This window comes from Filicampus tigris, chromosome 1 (genome assembly GCF_054856515.1).
Source record: "Filicampus tigris isolate MCC_2025a chromosome 1, RoL_Ftig_1.0, whole genome shotgun sequence".
Classification (NCBI taxonomy): domain Eukaryota; kingdom Metazoa; phylum Chordata; class Actinopteri; order Syngnathiformes; family Syngnathidae; genus Filicampus; species Filicampus tigris.
In genome coordinates, this window is record NC_141217.1 from 7684844 (window position 1) to 7705562 (window position 20719).

At 42.1% G+C, this 20719-nt stretch overlaps 1 protein-coding gene across 9 annotated transcripts in view; it reads left to right on the forward strand.

Moving 5' to 3' along the window:
- slc26a6.1 (solute carrier family 26 member 6, tandem duplicate 1) overlaps positions 1 to 20719 on the forward strand; it is a 32229-nt gene that overhangs the window by 1673 nt on the left and 9837 nt on the right. For 2 of the 9 annotated variants that reach the window (XM_086049941.1, XM_086049950.1), the window contains exons 2-8: positions 13800 to 13939; positions 14026 to 14165; positions 16179 to 16289; positions 16645 to 16778; positions 17021 to 17185; positions 19417 to 19569; positions 20213 to 20295. In XM_086049941.1, coding sequence (XP_085906067.1) covers positions 13800 to 13939; positions 14026 to 14165; positions 16179 to 16289; positions 16645 to 16778; positions 17021 to 17185; positions 19417 to 19569; positions 20213 to 20295 — 926 coding nt within the window. Of the gene's footprint in view, positions 1 to 9356; positions 9769 to 12598; positions 13004 to 13199; positions 13349 to 13799; positions 13940 to 14025; positions 14166 to 16178; positions 16290 to 16644; positions 16779 to 17020; positions 17186 to 19416; positions 19570 to 20212; positions 20296 to 20719 lie in introns of those variants that run through there. The other 7 variants (XM_086049932.1, XR_015089365.1, XR_015089366.1 and 4 more) reach the window with 7 other exon arrangements.

Genomic DNA, 20719 nt, shown 5'->3' on the forward strand with positions numbered 1-20719 from the left:
TGTTCGTTATAACAACAGCCAGGGGGTGGCAAACATAGATACAAAGAAATATGGTACAGAAATAGTGTAACGAATTGGGTTATCTGTGTTCGAATTTGTGTCTTGCCAAGTTGTGTTGTTTCCGAGGTTAATGAATGCATCGTACGGCTTGCTTGAAGCGAGGGCATACGAGCGAGAGTACCGGAGGATGAAGAGGAGAGCTTGACTGAACGGTTGTCGTATTGTATTGGCGTCGGCTGCGGTCCACAGTAGCCGGTTGGACTAATAAAATGTGATAATTTAATTACGTCTGTGTTCTTGGAAGACACTACAATATATTTTAACGCGTGACGTCATCAGCTGGCGCGAAGGACCTGATCACTTTTGCTACCCACACCGGCTTACTGCGGGCTGCGGGCCGGATCTAATAATAAAGCAGTATCATCCCAGGGGCCGTAGAAAACCTTCTCGCGGGCCGCATGTGGCCCGCGGGCCTTGACTTTGACATGCATACTAAAGGCAGCAGCAGAAAGAGCTGCAGTGCTGGTTCGTGTGAAAATATTAGAACAGCAACATGCTATTGAAGAAGAAGAAGCAAAACTAAGAGAATAAACTCCCGGATGTGAGACCAAAGAAATTGATTGCATCAAACACAAAACAACAGCATCCCCTCCTGAAAGAAAGCAAATGGAACACAAATCAAGAGCACCCTCTAGTGGAACAAAATGGAAAAGGATAGAAATAAATGGACGGACGAAACAAAATGAAACGTACGGAGCCCCTCTGATGCCAGGGTATGAGAAAAAATATTTTTTTGCCAATCTGTACCCACATTTTAGTAATCTGTACACACAGTTTACCAATCCACTTGCATTCCGCCACCCTATAATGACAATAGGGTGATTGCTTGTAGCGAGCGAAAAAGGTTGTGAATGAATTTGACACACAAAAAATGAAAATAAACACATTGGCTAATTGTAGCCGTTCGCAGCTGCTAAAACTGCTTAAGCAACACCATAGAATTCAAGCAATAGTATTTCCTTTTGATATAAAGGGATGAAAGTGAAAATTAACCATGCCATGACTGCTCTAAATGTGATTCACAAAGCATTGCACTACGCTCTAGAAACAATATACTTCCTAATTGAATTTACACTGACAGATATATGTCAATGCTGTGTGTACGACGGAACGCAAGCGGTTTGCTAAACTGTGGGTACAGATTACTAAACTGCGGGCACAGATAAGCAAAAAAATATTTTTTCTCATACCCTAGCACCAGAGGGGCTCCGTAGAAACGCAATCTCAGTCACCAACTATTCTTCAGGTGCCCGGAGACCTTTTGAACATTATGAGCAATCAAACTGAAATTACAGCTGCTTTAATGAACCAACAGTGTACAATGACACTCCGAACAAGAGATATTGCAATTTTTGATGCCGATCCTCTGCACTACAGAGCAAACTACAACGAGTGGAAAGTAAAGCAACTGCGGCGGACAGTGTATTATTTAGAGCAATTCACCCGAGGTCAACCTCAGGAACTAGTGCCAAGTTGACAACATTTGGCTTCAGATCGTGGCTATGCTGTGACTTTGCAACAGGAAATCCTTACAAAACTGCCACTGCATATATCAGTGAGGCTCTGTCATGGCAAGCAATAATATCAGATGACACAAAGGCATGTCAAAGCTATGCCCTATTTCTGCACGGCAGTTCTAATATCATGTAAGAGCTTGAGCATGTGCAGGAACTGGACATGCCTGTGAACATGAGGGCAATCTTGGCCAAATTGCCCTATAAATTAAGAGAATGCTGGCGCAGTATGACATTATGGAATCCACAGGATACAGAGCTGGATTTGGTGATATTCAATTCATAGAGTGGCATGTAAGAATCCTTTCAGACCCCTTCTTTGGAGACGTACATGAGTACAGCCCTAACTCAACATCAGTAAGTCGAGGCAAGTCACTGCGGGGCAGCAAAAGGGGAACCTGGTGGCCAGTACAGTGACTGCGACAGTCCCTCACAAGGAAGTTAAGAAGCCACACTCCCCAGCCACAAAGAAGAAACACATGGACTGAGTTTTTTTATTCAAGAAAAGAGGATTATGTTTTGGCGGTCTTCGTACTGGCCATACAGTATTAGCCGTGACATGGTGCAAGATTGAAATGTGAAATTTGCAAGCAAAACCACCCAACAGTGTTACACATAAATCAACAGACAACTGCTCCAGAATGCGAGTTAGAAACACCAGAGCTCCCACAGTTTGTGGACATACAGGGGACGGCAAAAGTCACACCATGCTGTCAGTGCTACCAGTTAAAGTAAAGGCTGTCAAGGGTGATTATGTGATCCCAACTTATACTGTACCTTCTTGGATCCGGGAAGCACCGGAACGTTTTGCTCTGAACTTTTGCTGCATCACTTAAGCCTCCCTGGAAAGAGAATCCAAGTCCTGCTACAAACAATGAGTCAAACAAAGATGAGTCCAGCCTTTTGGCTGTTCAACCTAGAGGTGGCAGGCCTGGAAAGCTCACAGTTCTATCTCCTCCCTGAAGTCATTACACAAAAACAAATGCCAGTCACTACAGACGATATGGTAACATCTCGAGACCTCCTGAAATGGTCATATTTGTCAAGTGTACACATCCATTCATTCCGAGGTTGACCTGTCGATCGATATCAATGCACCTAAGCTGCTGGAGCCAAGGGAGGTTATTAACAGCCGAGGAAATGGTCCGTGTGCTGTCAAAACTGTGATCGGCTGGGTGGTTAATGGCCCACTGGATGGGATTAGTAAGTTGGAGTAGTAACCTTCCACTATATCAGTAAATAGAATTTGTGTCAGCAGGCTGGAGGAGCTACTGATGAACCAGTATAATCATGATTTTTGTGACAAGCACATGGAAAAACAGGAAATGTCAAGAGAAGACCAAAGGTTTCTCAACATATTGGAAACATCTGTGAAGTTACAAGATGGAAAATATGCTGTGAACTTAACATTTAAGATGAAAGATGTCAACTAACTAAACAACTTTGCTGTGGCCCAACATGGGTTACGAGGTCTGAAGAAATGATTTGAGTGCAATCAACAATTCCGTCAAGAATATGTGGACTATATGAACAATATAATTGCTTCCAATTATGCAGAACCAGTACCTGAAGATCAAAGAGACCTTGATTCAGGGAGAGTTTGGTATATTCCCCATCATGGGGTGCATCATCCTAGAAAAGGAACGTCGCGTGTTGTGTTTGACTGCGTTGCCACTTTCAAAGGCGTGTCCCTGAAAAACTGAGCTGCTGCAATCTCACAAGCATGTTGCTGGGTGTCCTCGTGAGGTTCCGACAACAGCCATTAGCCTTCAGGGAGACATTGAAGCTATGTTCCATCGGGTCCATGTGTCCGAAGAGGATCGGGACTTTTTACGTTTTTTGTGGTGGCCGAGTGGAGACACAACACAAGAACCAGTGCCGTACAGAATGACTGTGCATTTGTTCTGAGCCATCTCATCATCAAGTTGCGCATCTTATGCTCTGAGATGAACAGCACAAGATAATCAGTCCAAATTCCCAGCCATTGTTATAGAAACTGTTCAACAGAACTTGTATGTTGATGATTGCCTGAAGAGCTCAGCCACAGCTACGGAAGCTATATAGCTGATACAGGGTCCCATTGCCTTCTGTCAACAGGGAGGCTTTGCTTTAGAAAAGTGGATAAGCAACAGTCGTGTTGTTCTGCAAGCCATCTCTGAAGAGTGGAGAACCAAGGAGCTGAAGATGTTTGACTTGGAAATTGACAAGCTTCCAGTAGAAAGAGCGCTTGGTCTTCAGTGGTGTATGGAAACTGATGCGTTCAATTTTGAAATGGAAATGAAGTATCAGGCTCTGACCAGATGTGGGATGCTCTCAGTCAACAGTTCTGTTTACCACCTGCTGGGGTTCCTGGCGCCAGTGACCTTGCAGGCCAAAATTATGCAACAGGAGCTGTGCAAAAGGGGCTGTAACTAGGATGATCCTTTGCCACCAGCCCTTTTAAGGCAATGGAGAAGGTGGTTGGAGGACCTGAGACAGCTAGCTGCATTCAATGTTAACCGATCTATCAGACCAGCTAGTTTTGGAGGCCTAAAACAAGCGCAATTACACCATTTATCAGATGCCAGCAAAGGAGGCTCTGGAACAGTCACATATGTTCGTCTGGTGAGTGAAGAAACCAAATTTACATTGAATTTCTCCTTGGCAAGGGCAGAGTAACGCCCTTAAAGATTGTGACCATTCCCTGACTTGAGCTGTCTGCGGCTGTTCTCGCTGTGAAGATGGACGCTATGATCAAAGCTGAGCTTGGAATGAACCTCCAAAAATCAGTCTTTTGGACCAGTGGCATATCTGTGCTGAAGTATGTTAACAATGAAGATAGGCATTTTTATACCTTTGTTGCAAATAGAGTTGCCACAATAAGAGATTTGTCTGAGCCTGCACAACGGAGTCATGTTGGGACAAAGGAGAACCAAATGATTATGTGTCTCAAGGACTGAGGGTCTCTGACTTTTTGAAAAGTAGAAGGTGGCAGGAAGGACCAGAATATCTGTGTAGAGAAGAGGAGGAATGGCCGGAGACAGTGCTGAATGTCTCTTTAGATGTGGAAGATAAAGAAGTCAGGAGGGAGGCAGCAGCTAATATTGTCAGAGTGGACACTCCTGCACCAACAGATCATTCTGATCTTATTCTTCTCAGGTTTGGAGGAGGCTAAAATGAGCGGTGTCCTTGTATTCAAAGTTGAAGTCATGGTTGAAGGAAAAGTGAAAAAAGAACAATCAGTTGCTTCCTTCGGGAAATAAGAACACAGTGCCACATGGTAAGGCCACCAGGACACATTTTGTCACTGGAGGATTTACAAAACGCTGAAATTTCCATCATCCGTTACTGTCAGCATCAGAAGTTCAAGTTGGAAATTGAAGCTCTTGCAAGAAGTTCAAGAAGGTGAGCTGCCTTAGTCCATCTATAATTTGGACCCTATTTTAGAGGATGGGCTGTTGAGAGTTGGAGGCAGGCCAGACAAAGAAAGGTGCAATGCCCAAGTAGGCTAAGCATCCAATCATCCTTTTTAAAGCCCAGCATATCTTCAGCCTCATTTTAAGCATGCTAACCAAAGCCTTGAATACGCTGGACGCTCTCAAACGTTATCATCGGTGAGAAGAAAGTTTTGGATCACAAATGGCAGCTCTGCCACGAGAAAAATCATTGGAGGGTGCTGCATCTGTAAGCGCTACAAAGATGGCACCTTTAGAAGTTTATGCAGATGCTCACAGTCTCATGAGATCCACAAAATTTAAGAACTAAGTCAAATACATGTGAAAGACCAATTTCTAAATTATGCCTAGTCTATGGGATCTAACTATTTTGAAATGTCTTATAAAAATGCTTTTTTTTTGTTTGTGAAACACTTTTAAGAATTGCCATGTTTGTGAACCATGCCAATTAGGGGCGGTGTATAGGAGCCAAATAGGGGTCAAATGTTTGTATGTACTACTTGTGTTGAGCACTGTGATGCTGTCACTAAGAGTATATAAGAAAGGAGAAAGAAACAGTGTACAGGTGGTGACTGGGAAGGGCATACAGGTTTTGACCGCTTCGCTTTGGCGGAACTTATGTTCATAGAGGCTTTGTGTTTTACGGACATTTTAATTCTTGGAAAGGGATGAATAAACTACGCATTTTAGCAAATGGCTTATGGACTCTCTGTTGGTGGACACAATCACATAGCAAGCAAACAAAGCCGCCAGCGCGCAGACAAGCCAAACCAGCAACACTTCATTAGCCCAATATTAGACTGGCTAATATATTGATGGTTCTGACAACATGATGCAGATGACTTTTTGAATAGCAATCTGATATAGTACCCTAAAAGAGATTTAGATATTTACCCCACAACAAATTTATCATTTCATTCTGTCAGGGAATTCCACTCGGAATACCGAAACATGCTTAGTATTAGGACTTTAAAAGCAACTCAGACCAGCCAAGATTGACTTTTCTGCTCGCGAGGGACAGCAGAGGCCACACATGAGGTGGTTGATCTTCGAGACTGTCAGCCTCTGTGCCCCCCCCCCCCCCCCCCCCCGCCCCCCGTTCGCCTTTTATTGAGTTCAAGCAACAGGAATTCAAAGATACAGACGCACGATAATAGCGGTACTTCCTCTTGTCTGCACAGTGCACCTGTTTGCGGCTAACAGTCTTCTGCTAATGGCATCCTGTTTCACACTTTACATGGCACATTCTACTGCAGATGGAAACTCTGTAGGTGAGTTCAACAAAATGTCACAACAGGACTATCAGAGAAATAAAACTTTTAAACATGATATCAATGTAATTGCCAATTCCTCTGACACATTCTTACCGATGAAATGTGCATATAGCACTTCACCCAGAATTATTGGTACAACCGTAAGCTATACAGGGTGGCATTTTGTTACAAAAGGTAACGTGAAAACCACAAAGAAATCAATGTATTCAAATTAGGCGAGCTTAGTGAGTGGCAACGTAAGATTCTTCCCTACGGTGAGTAAGTAGCACTGATGGTCCATATACTGTTTAAATTCGTGGTAAAACTGCAGTACAAGCTAAACTAAGCAGTGATTTGTATCGGCAAAAGAATCACTGCCTAAGTGCAGTTCAGTTGCATTTAACTTTTTTTCCCATTTATTTGAGCGTGGTGTTAATCTTCAAACTGCATGATGTTACAATGGCTTACAGGTGCAGCATTTCATCAATAATTGACAACTAATTGATTATCAAATTAAGCAAACTATTTAGCTTTGTATTGGATCAAAATTTAAAAAAAAAATGAAACATCTACTTTTACTTCGGGAAAAAAATGGTTAAAAATGTTGAATACTTTAAGGACCAAACCAGTAATTGGATCACAATTAATTTATGTTGGTGCATTTTCAGCTCTGTCAATTTGAAATAATGTCCTGTTTTTTTAAAAATGCATGGAAATTAAAACTCATTTCATCAATAGATGAATCCATATTAAAATAACCCTTAGGTGTAGCACTACTTTTTTTTAGGTGGTACTAGAATCAGAGACTTGTAGCAGACAATTTTGAACATTTATAATATACATGAAAAAAAGATTCAATATGCGTTTGGCACCTGATGTGTACTTTAATTAGGACATAAAGTTTTGTTTTGTTTTTACCAGCTGCGTTAGTGGCTTGAAGGACGTTATGGTGGTGGTTAGTGTTGTGTCTTTCACAACTTAATAACTTGGAGAAGGTCTCAGAGCTCAGCTTTTTATTGCGTAAACGGCATTCATTCACAGTCGAGTTGAATCACTGATAACACTTGAAATTATATCACTCCGCGCATGTCGCGGTGCACTGAGGAAATCACAGGGCGAATAACTACGCCTGGAAAAGTAGGTCCATACACTACACTTCCTCCCCCTTTAGAGAAACACCTCATAAGACAATACCCAAGTAAACATTTTGTATGCATTCAACATGAAACATGAATTTTTACTTTTTTTCATTTTTTTTTTTGTAAACACAACATCTCTGTGTGGGTGTCCATAACTTAAAAAAGTCCACACTAACTAACAATGGACCATCCATATAGGTAATAGATGATACTACAAGTCCAGTCTCTTGGGAGGTGTTCTGTGCCTTTCAGACTAACGCCTCTGGACTTGTGGTGTAGTCTGTGGCGTAATGGATACTTTGTCCGGAGCGAGGATCTCTGTTGCAGGTAATGTGTCGCTGATAGAGGTGAGGCCGTCACTGGGGAATGCGTCTGGAGGTGGAGAGCTGTTGTTCTTAGGCTGTGCATCCAGAATCTGATCCACATGATGTCTCCATGTTTGCTCACCGACATCAACTGTGTACGTTAGTGGTCCTGTTCTTGTAATTATCTTTCCTGGGGTCCACTTGTCACCTCTGTAATCACGTGCCAGAACCTCCTGTCCGATCACAATGTCTCTTGGAGCCTTACTTGTCAGGTTGCTAAACTGCTTGTTCTGCACGTCCCTCCGCAAGTCTGGTTTCAGGAGGTCAATGCGCGACCTGAAATTTCTGCCCATCATCAACATTGCAGGGGCCTGGTTTGTTGTTGCGTGAACAGAATTTCTGTAAACAAAGAGAAAATTGTCCACCTTGTTCTGGAATGCAATGTTTTCCTTGTCCATCGCCTTAATGGACTTTTTTAATGTTTGGACAAACCTTTCAGCTAACCCATTAGTTCCTGGATGGTGGGGTCCTGATTTAAAATGCTTGATGCCATTCTTCTTCATGAATGTATTGAACTCCTCTGACACGAACGGTGGTCCGTTGTCGCTCACGTTGTTCAGGTAGGCCATTTCTGGCAAAAATGAACCTGAGGGCAATTACAGCCTTTTCTGATGTAGTTGACTTCATCAGTATCACTTCTGGCCACTTGGAATGAGCGTCAACAGTGATCAGGAACATGGTGACGGTGCATTTTGGACTTGATGACAGCCTGAAGAGCCCTTGGCTAGGTCTTCAAGTTGTTTGTCTATGCCTGGCCACCACACGTAGCTTCTGGCCAAACTCTTCATTTTAACTGTGCCCAGGTGGTCCTTCATGTAAGATTTCTAACACTCTGGCTCGCAGTTTCGAGGGAACGACAACACGTGAGCTGCACAGCAAGGTTCCTTGATAAACCGAGAGTTGGTCTCGTCTGGTTGAAAACTCAGGAAACATTGCATCACCTTGAGCTGGCCATCCCCGCATGGTTATCTCGTACACCTTTGACAATGTCAGATCATTTGTGGTGTGTCTCTGTATTTCAGCGTTTGTCACAGATAACTGCTCCATCACTGTATTATGGAACACCTCTGCTGGGTCTACAGAGGAAGTATTTTCCTCCGCGGTCGCTGTCAGTGACAGGCGTGACAATCCATCTGCATTACAGTGTTGCTTGGTCCCTTTGAATTCGATATCGTACGAGTGAGCTCCCAGAAAAAGTGCCCAACGTTGCAAACGGCTCGCTGACATCACTGGGATTCCTTTCCGGGGGTTGAAAATGGACACCATGGTTTGGTGGTCCGTTTCTAGGGTGAATCTTTGTCCGTACAGGTACTGATGGAACTTTTTAATACCCTATATCAGACTGAGGGCTTCACGGTCAATCTGTGCGTGATTGCATTCTGCCTTTGTTAGTGACCTTGAGGCAAATGCCATTGGACGTTCGGAGCCATCTTCCATGCAGTGTGACAAGACTGCCCCAATTCCATAGGGACTAGCATCACAGGCTAGTTAATGAGTCGCGCTGGGCCATAATGTGTGAGCAGTTCATCTGAGGTTATTAGTCTTTTTGTCTCTTTGAATGCTTTTTCACACTGCTCTGACCACTCCCATTTTGTTCCAGACTGCAGTAATGCGTTAAGTGGGTGCCGCGTCGTCGCTAGGTTTGGGAGGAGCTTGTGATAGTAGTTCACTAAACCTTAATAAGATCACGGTTGTGACACATTTTCAGGTCTTGGCGCCCGCAGTACTGCTTCAATCTTGTCTTCTGATTTGTGTAAACCGTGCTTGTCGATAGCGTGCCAACAGTATGACATCTTGCTCTTGAAAAACTCACACTTGTTCCTCTCTGCACGTAGGCCGTACTCGCTCAGCTTTGCAAGCACTTTGCTTAAGTTTTCCAGGTGTTCATCGTCGTTCTTTCCAGTTACGATGATGTCATCAAGATAACACTGTGTACCTGGAATACCTTGAAGCACTTGATCCATTGCTCTTTGCCGGATTGCAGATCGAGGTCCACAATAGCGGTAGGTTGGGGAACAGTCGCTTGTAGTCTGCCTCTAGCTCCATCTTTAGTTTAGTGCCAGACACATTTGGTGTGACCCAGATTACTTTCCTGTCGTCTTCCTCAATTACATCATGTAACTGTAAGCAACTCAATCCATTAGTGTCAGACTCTGATGTTGATTTGCTTTCACATTCGGTTACATTGTGGACACGTTTACCTTTGAATTTTTGTTTTCTGCCCTTTTTAGATTGCTCTTTTCTTTCTTGCTTATTGCCGGTTTTCTGTCGACACAATCTTTCAATGTGCCCGGGCCTGTCACATTTTCTGCAGTTCTTATCCTTCAACGAACAGTCATTTGCATTATGGGTTGTTCCACCACATCTGTAGCACTTTTGCTCTTGTTGCTTAACATCGCTCATTGTCATCTTGTGTATGTCACTGTCCACTGCCTTTTTCTGTAGCTGCAGAGCATCTTTAGCTGCTGTCGCCATTGATACTGAAATAGCCATTGCTTTTTCAAGTGTGAGATCTTTTTCTGACAGCCAAAGTCTTTTTTGTGTGCTTTGGCAGTTGCATGCCACAAACTAGTCTGTCACGTAGTGCATCAGATAGTTCTGCTCCACGTTCACAGAACTGAGTCAACTTACGTAGTTCAGCAACATACTCTGCAATGCTTTCATCTTTGGACTGATTTCTGTTGTGAAAACCAAATATATCTGCTATTACAAGGGGTCTTGGATTCAGGTATTTTTTTAATGTGTTCACGATGCATTGGAAAGTCTGTGAGGAAGGTTTTTCGGGAGCTAATAAGTTTCTGAGGAGGCCGTATGTCTTTGAGCCCATCAGGCTGAGGAGTGTAGGGACTTTCTTTTCATCTGTCACATCATTTGCAGTGAAATACAGTTAAATTATTTCAATATATGAGTCCCAGTCTTCATTTGAACCGTCAAACTCCTCTATCTTCCCGATAAACGACATGTTGTGTCCACTTCCTCACCCCCTCGACGACTTCGACGCCGATGGTAGACGTTAGCCTTTAGCTTAGCTCCCGCGCTCACGATGCTCCTTCGACCATTCACCGCAGAGCTCCGCCGTCACCTCAACAGGAAATGCTGCACGCGCACTCTTTTGCAGGTTAGACGGGTCGTTCTCGTCGCCAATTTGTTGTGTCTTTCACAACTTAATAACTTGGAATTGAATCACTGATAAAACTTGAAATTATATCACTCCGTGCATGTCGCGTTGCAGTGAGAAAATCACAGGGCGAATAACTACGCCTGGAAAAGTAGGTCCATACACTACAGTTAGCACTTTTTGCCTCAGGCTCACAGTTATGAGGTTGGGCCCTTGGAGGTCCGGGCTATGACCTTACTGCATGCAGTTATCATGTTCTCCTCTGGCTTGTGTGTTTTTTCTCCAGGTACTCGGCAGGGGCGGAGCCATGGGTGGGCCTGCGTGTGCACAGGCCCACCCAGATTGGCAGACTACCCACCCAGTGAGATTCATGGAAAATATATCCATCCATCCATCCATTATCTACACCGCTTGTCCTCACAAGGGTTGCGGGCGTGCTGGAGCCTATCCCAGCTGTCTTTGGGCAGTAGGCGGGGGACACCCTAAACTGGTTGTCAGCCAGTCGCAGGGAACAGAGAGACAAACAAACATCCGCACTCACAATCACACCTAGGGGCAATTTAGTATGATCAATCAACCTACCAAGCATGTTTTTGGAATGTGGGAGGAAACAGGAGTAGCCGGAGAAAACCCACGCAGGCCACGGGGAGAACATGCAAACTCCAAATTTTAAGTAAATTATTAAAAAATTATTTTTGAATTTGTGTCTCGTTGTGTTTTTTATTTTATTGAATATTAAGAATGGCATAATTGTGGTTGTCTGAAGAAGACAGGAGGATTGTGCTCTGCGAAAGAAATTTCTAGGCCCACCCATTAGCCACGTTCTGGCTCCGCCCCTGGTACTCCGGTTCCCTATCCCATGGGAACTTTTACAATTAGACTTAATTTATATTAAGTTATTATTTATTAATCACAAATACAGCTTTGTTTATCTATTTTTGCCATCTACTTATTGTGACAGTGATAGGAAGGACAATTAAATGCTCTTTCATTTGATGACAGAAGGTTCAATAAACTTGTTGCCTTCCATACAAGATAAAACAGACCAAGTAGTGGCTTTCTACAAGTACAGTATATCAGCTTTGTGTTCAATCAGACATGCATATATTTCACGCTGAGTACATTTGTGAGTATGAGTAATCATGATTGATAATATCAAGCCATTAAGTGTCTTATGCTTTAAAAATTACACGTGTATGAAATGAGACAAGATCATCATTATTTTACTGTTAATACTTTTTGTGACATTTTTTATTAAATTTTCCGAATGTAAAACGGGTGCCTTGGCTCATTAAAGTTAAACGGGAAAACTGCGTTCTCGCACTATTGGCTCGGCCAATGGACACTGGACAATGCGGGCCGAGTGACACTAGCTGTTGCAGTGCACTCTGGGATCTGTAGTATTGACTACATGGTCAGTCCAAATTGATGTTGTTTTGTCCCAAATAAAGACGTTTCACATCACATCCAAACTTTTCTCTTTCTCGTGATTAGAAGACAATGTTACAAGATAATAATAATGGCAAAGGTTCTCTTTCCTCGCGTACCACGGCCAGCGACGAGCTCTCTCAAACGGATAAGGAAGAAGGGGGAGTTTATTATTATTTTTATTTTTAATAGTTTTCGCCACAGATACTGTACTAATACAACTTGGATGAGTACCACTGCTATGTTTTGCTTTTTAATTTTTGTGGTGGGACGATATCCTGGAAATTCAGACTCATCGCTGTACCAGCGAAGTGTCGTTAAAAAAACGTTTCGTATGTAGCCTACGTCATAGCAAAGGTGTGGCTTGTCGCCCTCATGGCACGTCACGTCACCGACACCGTCCTGAATGTTGTTTTGATTGTCGGAAGAGGCCGAACAAAACGCCGCTCTTACTTTCGATTTCGATTGTACTTTAGTATTTTAGTCCATTGTTTAATGCAATGGTCTAAATTTTTATCGTGCATTGGGAATCTTAATGTAGTTGCCTCCCTTTATCCCCGATGTTCTCTGTTTTTTTTTTCTTTTTTGGTTATTTGTTTTTCTTAAAGCGTACAATTTATGTTACAAAATTTTATGGCTGCGTTGTTGTTTTTCAGAGGGTAAGGGCACATAGATGACATCATTTAAGAAAGGTGCGCATGGAACCCACTCAGTCATTTATATTGCATTTTTTCGCCATTTCCAAACAAACGGAGGTGGATGGGGTAGGCTGAAGGGGCTTGTAAACGCTGTGCAGTGTTCAGAGTTCAGGGCTGTTGCCCACCCTCCTGGACTCACGTCTGCTTTTGTGTGCTTTGCTCCCCACTCTCACTTTGGCATGTAAACTCTTGCAGGAACGCTATGACTGAAATAGGTCATCCTTTCTCCCTTATTCGTTTGAGCTGCCAAGTCTCTCAACTCTGTTGTGTGGCCTCTCGCAGGCAGAAAAAGTGCTTAGGACACATTGAAGGCACATTCAATATCATACCTGTCAACTTGTACGTTTTCCCCGTTTTTTATACGTTTTTTGATTATTTCAAATTGTGTATGCCGTATAACAATTTTTGTACGGGAATTTTTTTTATTAAAAATTCGTTTTTTGTTAGACCGATCTCGTCTTGCCCATCTCGGCTACGTCCGTTAGCGATTCCGACTGCAAACTTCGGCCGACTTTCACGAGCAAAATCCCAGCGAAACCCCCCCCCGTTGAGTGATAAACACTGTGTAAGATTCTATATAGAAAAATATCCGTTCGGTTCCCCCACCTCTTCCGCTGAGCGATAAATACTGTGTAAGATTAAAAATAGATACTGTGTAAGATTATATGCAGAAATGTACGGGCAAATTGCAACTTCTGTAAGATTCAGCACAGCCCGCAGGAATGACAGGCATGCAGTATAAAATGTGAAAGTCCTCCGTTTTACCAGTAATCCCTAAACTTGTTTTTAGATGGAAGACACAGAGCAAAATAACCATCCTGACAACAGGCCTTATCTTGATGTGGCCCTGGATGAGGCCCAGCTGGAGGTCATTGGCCAGCGAGTAGACACGTCCATGTCCTTCTTGGAGAGGATCAAGATGCAATGCCGGTAAGTGAAAGAAGGACAGATTTGTTGCATGCTCCCAACTGGGGCCAGCATCTAAATCAACATGTGTGGGTTTGCATTGCATTCAGATGTTCAGTGTCCAGTTTAAAGAGCACTCTTCTGGGCTTTTTTCCAATCCTGTCATGGCTGCCTCACTACTCCATCAGAGAAAGCACAGTGGGAGACCTGGTGTCAGGACTTAGCGTGGGCGTCATGCATCTGCCGCAGGGTGAGCAACGTTCAACGGAGCAGAAACTGTCATTAAAGCGGAAGTCAACCCAAACATATTTTTGTCAAGAATATGTTCCCAGCAGGCCCACTAGATGAAAAACGGCATTCTAATTAATTTTGCGTTTGTGGAATATAAATTAAGCAGCAAAATGCACTCGTTCTTAGCCATCTCTGGGGGTGGCCATTTTGTCTTCTCTCGACTGAAAATGACATCACAACTGCTCACAACGACCAATCACGGCCAACCTGAATTCTCAATCTGAGCCGTGATTGGTCGTTGTGAGCAGTTGTGATGTCATTTTCAGTCCACAGAAGACAAAATGGCCGCCCCCAGAGATGGCTAAAAACGAGTGGATTAACAGTTATTCCACAAAGGCAATATTTATCAGAATGCCCTGTTTCAACTAGTGGGCTTGCATAGAACAAATTCAAATACATATGCAAATGTGAACATGGCACCACGCCGCACTGGTGGTTAGTGCTTCTGCTTCGCAGTTGTAAGGTTCCAGGTTTTAATCAGAGCTCCAGCTTTCCTGTGTGGATTTTGCATGTTCTCTTCGTACTTGTGTGGATTTTCTTTGAGTACTCTGGCGTCCTTCCATATTCCAAAAACATGCATTTTAAATTCCATCAAGTCTCTAATTGGTGTTAACGTGATTGGGAATGGTTTTCTGTCTGCTTGTACCTGATTGGCAACCCAGTCCAGAGTCTCTCGCTCAAAGCCAGCTGGGATAGACTCCATTTTACCAGTGACATGAGAACTAGCGCTAAAGAAAATGGATAGATGGGAACAAGTAAACATGGAACTAGAACAAGCAAACACTCATTTCCCGCTGTGATGTACTGATTTAGCGAGCCGCCCGCTACTATACGGGTGACTTGTTGGTCTGGACTTGCTCTGTTGATGTTGAAAACATTCTTCTTGGTCCTGATAGATGGCTGGACTCCGTTCATCCCAAAAGTGTTTTATTGGCTTCTTCCACACCAAACTAATCCAAACATGCCCTTATTGACCTGTCACACATCCATGTATTCATTTTTTATAGTGTTTGTAATCTACTCCTGAGCCTATCCCAGCTGACTTAAGGAAATCGCAGGGCATATACTGTATAGACCAACAACCATTCACATCTGTATTTAGATGTTTGGACAATTTATAGTGTTTCATTAAAATAACATTCATGTTTCTGGAAAGCAGGAGGATGCTGGATGGTGTATTGCACTATAGTGATGCAGTTTCCTGACTTCCACGCAGGCCGTGTAAATTCACTTCCTACTCATTTTGCGAATATGAGTGTGGATGATTTTGTCTGTTTGTACCCTGATTGATTGACAACCAATCCATGGTGTAGTAGGGCCTTTTGCCCTGTCAGCTGGGATAGGATTCAGCCCCTCATGACCCGTAACACACTTAGTGATAGAGAAAATTAAACAATGGACTGTCTTGGGTGAATGGATTTTTGCCATTTTCTATTCCAAGCTGAAGAAAGTGTTTCTTTTTGATTGAGCAATAAGCTATTGATTTTTAACTGTATAGGCCGTGTGATGACTGGCTGAATTGAACAATTAGCTGTGTGTAAACAAGGATAATGCGCTTTTGTGGATGTGACCTAAACTATGAAAAATCTGCGTATATCAAACAGGCATATTTTAACACCAACATATTTCTCTAGTTCATAATAATGATGAAAAAAATCTGTATTACTGCCATTTGTCTCTATCATTCCTCTCATGACATCACTGAAAGGCATCCTACATTTAAAAAATATATATTTTAAGTAAGTGCATAGTTAGTGCATTAGTGCACTGTAGCTCATCCACAAAGTGTAACTGACCAAAACTTTGGTCATATCACTATCAAATGACTCCAAAGTTCTATTTTTTAGACACCCATGAATACATAGAGCATGAGCTTGTGCTGCATAAAGACAAACACACCTGTTTGAGTGGAGACATTTTACATCTATGTTCCAGTACCTGGAAGTCATGCCCCCTTCTCTGTCCTACACAGGTATGGCCAACGCCATGTTGGTAGGCATTCCTCCAGTGTTTGGCCTCTACACGTCTCTCTACCCGCTGATCATCTACTTCATATTCGGCACTTCCAGGCATCTCTCCTTGGGTGACTGGCCCATTCAAAGAAAAATGTCAATGAATTATATATCCCCCAGGTTCCATTCGCTGCTCCAGATATATAATAATAATAATATAATTCTGCAAATGTGTGGAAAATTATTTTATGGATGAATATGCTTAAAAATGTACATTGGGAATAGTGAACCGTGATCTGCCTAATATTTCCGCCACCATCCTGCCTGGATGCGTACACAAGTCTCATGTCATCAAATCAGCAGTACCAAAAAGTATGCAACTTTTGACAATGGAAACACATACAAATAACACTATGCCATACGAATCTGCTCGATGGACATGCGACTTTTAAATTCACCTCAGCAAAGTGTGCGTTTATGTTTCAGGAACTTTTGCTGTCGTGGCCATCATGATTGGGTCGGTCCCTGCCATTGCGGAGTTGCCCAATGATGACGCTGATATGGTGTCAGCTAAAGTAAACATAGCTGTCCAACTTACCTTGCTCTGTGGTCTCATACAGGTACACACACACACACACACATGCATTGATTATTATCTTTTCTTACACAAATAATGGCTTTTGAAATTCTTTACACATTTAAAAGCCTGATGGCGCACACAAGTATACACTTCAAAACCCTTCACGTACTTCAATAAGTGAAATTCTTTCGTAAGAGAGCCACAGATCTGATTCCGGTAATTCCGGGTTTGAAAACCGCTCGCAGTGTTTATGTGTGTGGGTGTGTTTGTGTACTCATCCAGCTCCTGCTGTATCTGCTGCGCTGTGGGGATGTGTGCCGCTGGTTGTCCGATCCTCTCATCAGAGGCTTCACAACAGGTGCTGGCCTGCATGTGGTTGCCATGCAACTTCCCCTCATGACTGGAATATTTGCACAGAGACACACTGGACTGATGGCCTCTGCTTGGGTCGGTTGTAGTAAGACACACATGCACACGCACTTACGCACACACACGCGCACACTAACACGCACATATTCTTTGATTTTGTATCACTCGGAGCGGTGGCGACTGTTGTCAACAGTCTGACTTTGTGTCCCAGCCCCTACTACGCAATCTGACAAAAGTTTGTGAACCCTTTAGATTTTTTTCTGCCTAAATTAGTCAGAAAATGTCTTTTTCTTGCTGTCTTGATCTTGATCATAACAAGAGACAAACAGTTTTCCTAAACATATACCACACTGACAATAATATGTTTCCACGTTTTTAGAGAATCCATCGGGCAAATACCACAGTGCAGGGAGGAAAAAGTATGTGGGCAATGTATTTCGTAACTTGTTGAGCCCACTTTGGCAGCAATAACTTCAACCAAACATTTACTGTAGTTGCAGATCAGACCTGCACAACGGTCAGGATTTTGGACCATTCATCTTTGCGAAAACTAAGTTCAGCATTTTTCCGTTGATGATAGAAATACTTCCAGGCCCTGAGGTAACAAATCAGCCCCAAACTCTGATGCTCCCTTCCTTAATTTATAGTTGTACTAAGATTTTGTAGATTGTATGATGATGCCTGCCTTTCTTTCTCCAAAAATGTGGAATATCCAGGTGCTCTTTTACAAACCTCAAACCTGTGACAAAGTTTTTTGGGCAGCAGTAACTTCCTCTAGTGTCCTCTCATGACATCCAATTTATTTAATGCTTTACTTAACATAGACTTGGCAGTAAAGATGTTAGCTTGTGCCAGAGATTTCAGTAAGTCTTTAGCTGTAATATTTTTCTTTACTTGACTGAGCATGATTTATTTTTTATTTCTTTCACCTTTATTTAACCAGGAATGTCCAATTGAGATTCAAGACCTTTTTCAAGGGAGTCCTCTCGAGGAGGCAACAAAAAGTTAAAGTTTCAACGCAATTAAAATTACATACAAGTCAGCAAAAAGTTAACGTTTCAACACAGTTAAAAATGACATAAATTGGATAAAACAGTTACAGGCTAAACAGGCTGTCTCAAGTGCTCTCAGTCTGGATTTAAAATCATTCAATGAGATTAATTTCCAGTCCTTTTGCAGCAAGTGCCATGTAGAAGGGACAGAGAAGACAAAAACCTTGTTCCCCCAACTCAGTGTGGATAAATCAAACAGTTAGCAACAACATGATATTTACAAATGTAAATTAGCAGTAGTCCAACAAAGGTCTTAAGGTAAATAAAAGTGTACCTGCAAGCCAAACTCCCGGTGGAGAAAGAAGGCCATCCCACTCAAGAGTGCAGTTCACCAGAGGTGAAGGTCAGACTGACGGACCGGTCCGGCCAGTATGCCACCGACGGACGCCTGTTTTGCTGACGATTGACGGGACACCTTTTAAAAGTGACGGACTGACGAATGATGGAAGGGGGTTTTCATCCATCTGTGTAATCAACCATTAACCACGTCCGACAGTGACCGTCACTTTAACCAACACCTCCAATGTTATCATAATGATGCGACTCTGTTGTCTGATTCCTGACTCCGATTACCTGTTGGAGAAGTCGTTAGCTGAGGGGTTCATATAGTTTTATGCATTATGTATATTTCCAATTTGTCCAATAAAAATATGAAAACATATACTTGTTAGTGTGGTATTACTTTATGGAGACTTTGTCTAATGGTTTGGCTTAAATTAAAATCAGATCACATTTTATGACCAGTTCATGCAGAAGTTCAGATAGAAAAAAAAAAATAATAATAAAAACGGACCCTGGAAGTAATTTGGGATTTTTTTTTTTTTTTTTAAATGGATTTCTGAAGAGGAAAAGGCCAATGAGTATAATGTTTTAATGTGATGTTCTGAACACAATAAACTAGTTTTACCTCAAGTTGAATTTGTAAAGAAAATGAAGAAATTATGTCTATTGAAAGTCGGGGCCCTTTTTTTTGGCGTCACCCTCAACCGCGATGTTTCCTTGGTGGTCACTTGGGGAAAAACAAACACGTACTATGAAATTACTGCAAAACGGCACTATAATCGCAAGAACGGCACTATAATCGCAAGAACAGTGTATTGTGGAGCTCTGAATTTCTACTCTGTGTGAATTATACAATACAGACAGAAAGTTACTGCTATGTGTAACTATGTATGTCGCTATGTATGGCTCTTAAATGTGTTACCTCAGTATGGAAAGTGTCATTATAGCATCTTAAGTTTACTCCTTCTCTCCCAGACGTTACACGATGTCCTTTGTGGGATGACCAGTGTGATACCAGGAATTCTGTCAGTCACTGTGGTTTCTATGCTGCTACTGATTGGGGGCAAAATGCTGAATAAACATTTTAAAAGCAAGCTGCCAGTGGCCATACCTTGGGAAGCTATTCTGGTGAGCAACACGTGCAAACACCCACGTGAACCAATGCCCCAATGTCAAACTGTAAAATTAATTATACAGCTACAGTGCATGTCAATATGTGTGAAATTCATGTATAGAAGAGTGAATGAAACATAGATTCTCTTTTCACATGACATTTTATTTTTAATTTTTTAAGTGGGTACAAGAATGTTCCTGTAACTATGGACAGCTGTGTTATAATGGTGAATGCTGTTTTTGGGAAGCTTCTCCCAGGATGGATTTAACTTTTTCCATTACTGCTTATTTTGATTGATGTGCTTATTTTATAGTACTAATATAACACAGCACTTCAGTTCATAATGTTTAAAAAAAAGTCAAATAAAGAAACGGTACGATGCGTGGGTGTAGTCCATCCATTTTCTGTAAATAGCTAATATTTATTTTTGTATTGTTTTATGTAGTATTTATGCATCTTCTGTTAATATAAATTCAAAGAGGTTCACTGCCTTTAACTAAGTACTTTTACTGTGTTTCATTCATGGGATGAGCATCTTACAATAATACGACAAAACTGCTTGTCAGGGCTTGGCCTTCCCAGTTGAACTACTTTGAACAGTATGTGATTAGAACAACAAATGTGTGTGTGAAAATCTGTTGTTTTTCGGGCCTACAGATTGTCCTGAGTACTGTGGTCTCGGTGCAGATGAACCTGGCTGGACAATACAGAGTCCAGGTGGTCGGAGACATTCCCTCTGGGTCAGTGGTATAGTCGTATTGTCTTTTTTTGCTTCTGTTTTCAGTTCAACATACATCGTTTCTAATACCAAATGCTAATGCTATTGTTATTGTGAATTGACATGAATTACATAATCTTGACTAGAGACAATGAATTGAGGCTATATGTTGACTGACCCACATTATCTATCTTGTTATCATAATGTCACGCTCCTCATTTTAATCTTCTAATGCCACATTTAGTACTATTGTTGTTTGTAAATAAGTTATACATTTAATACAATACACTACAATACATCTTTATTGATATAATGTATGACTAAGCTTTGCCAATTTCCCGTGACAAATAGTTTATTCATGGAGTCCAAAAAAAATAAACATGCTCCGAGTCCCATATATGACAACGGACTGAGTAAATCTTACCAACATACAGAGCTGGGCACCT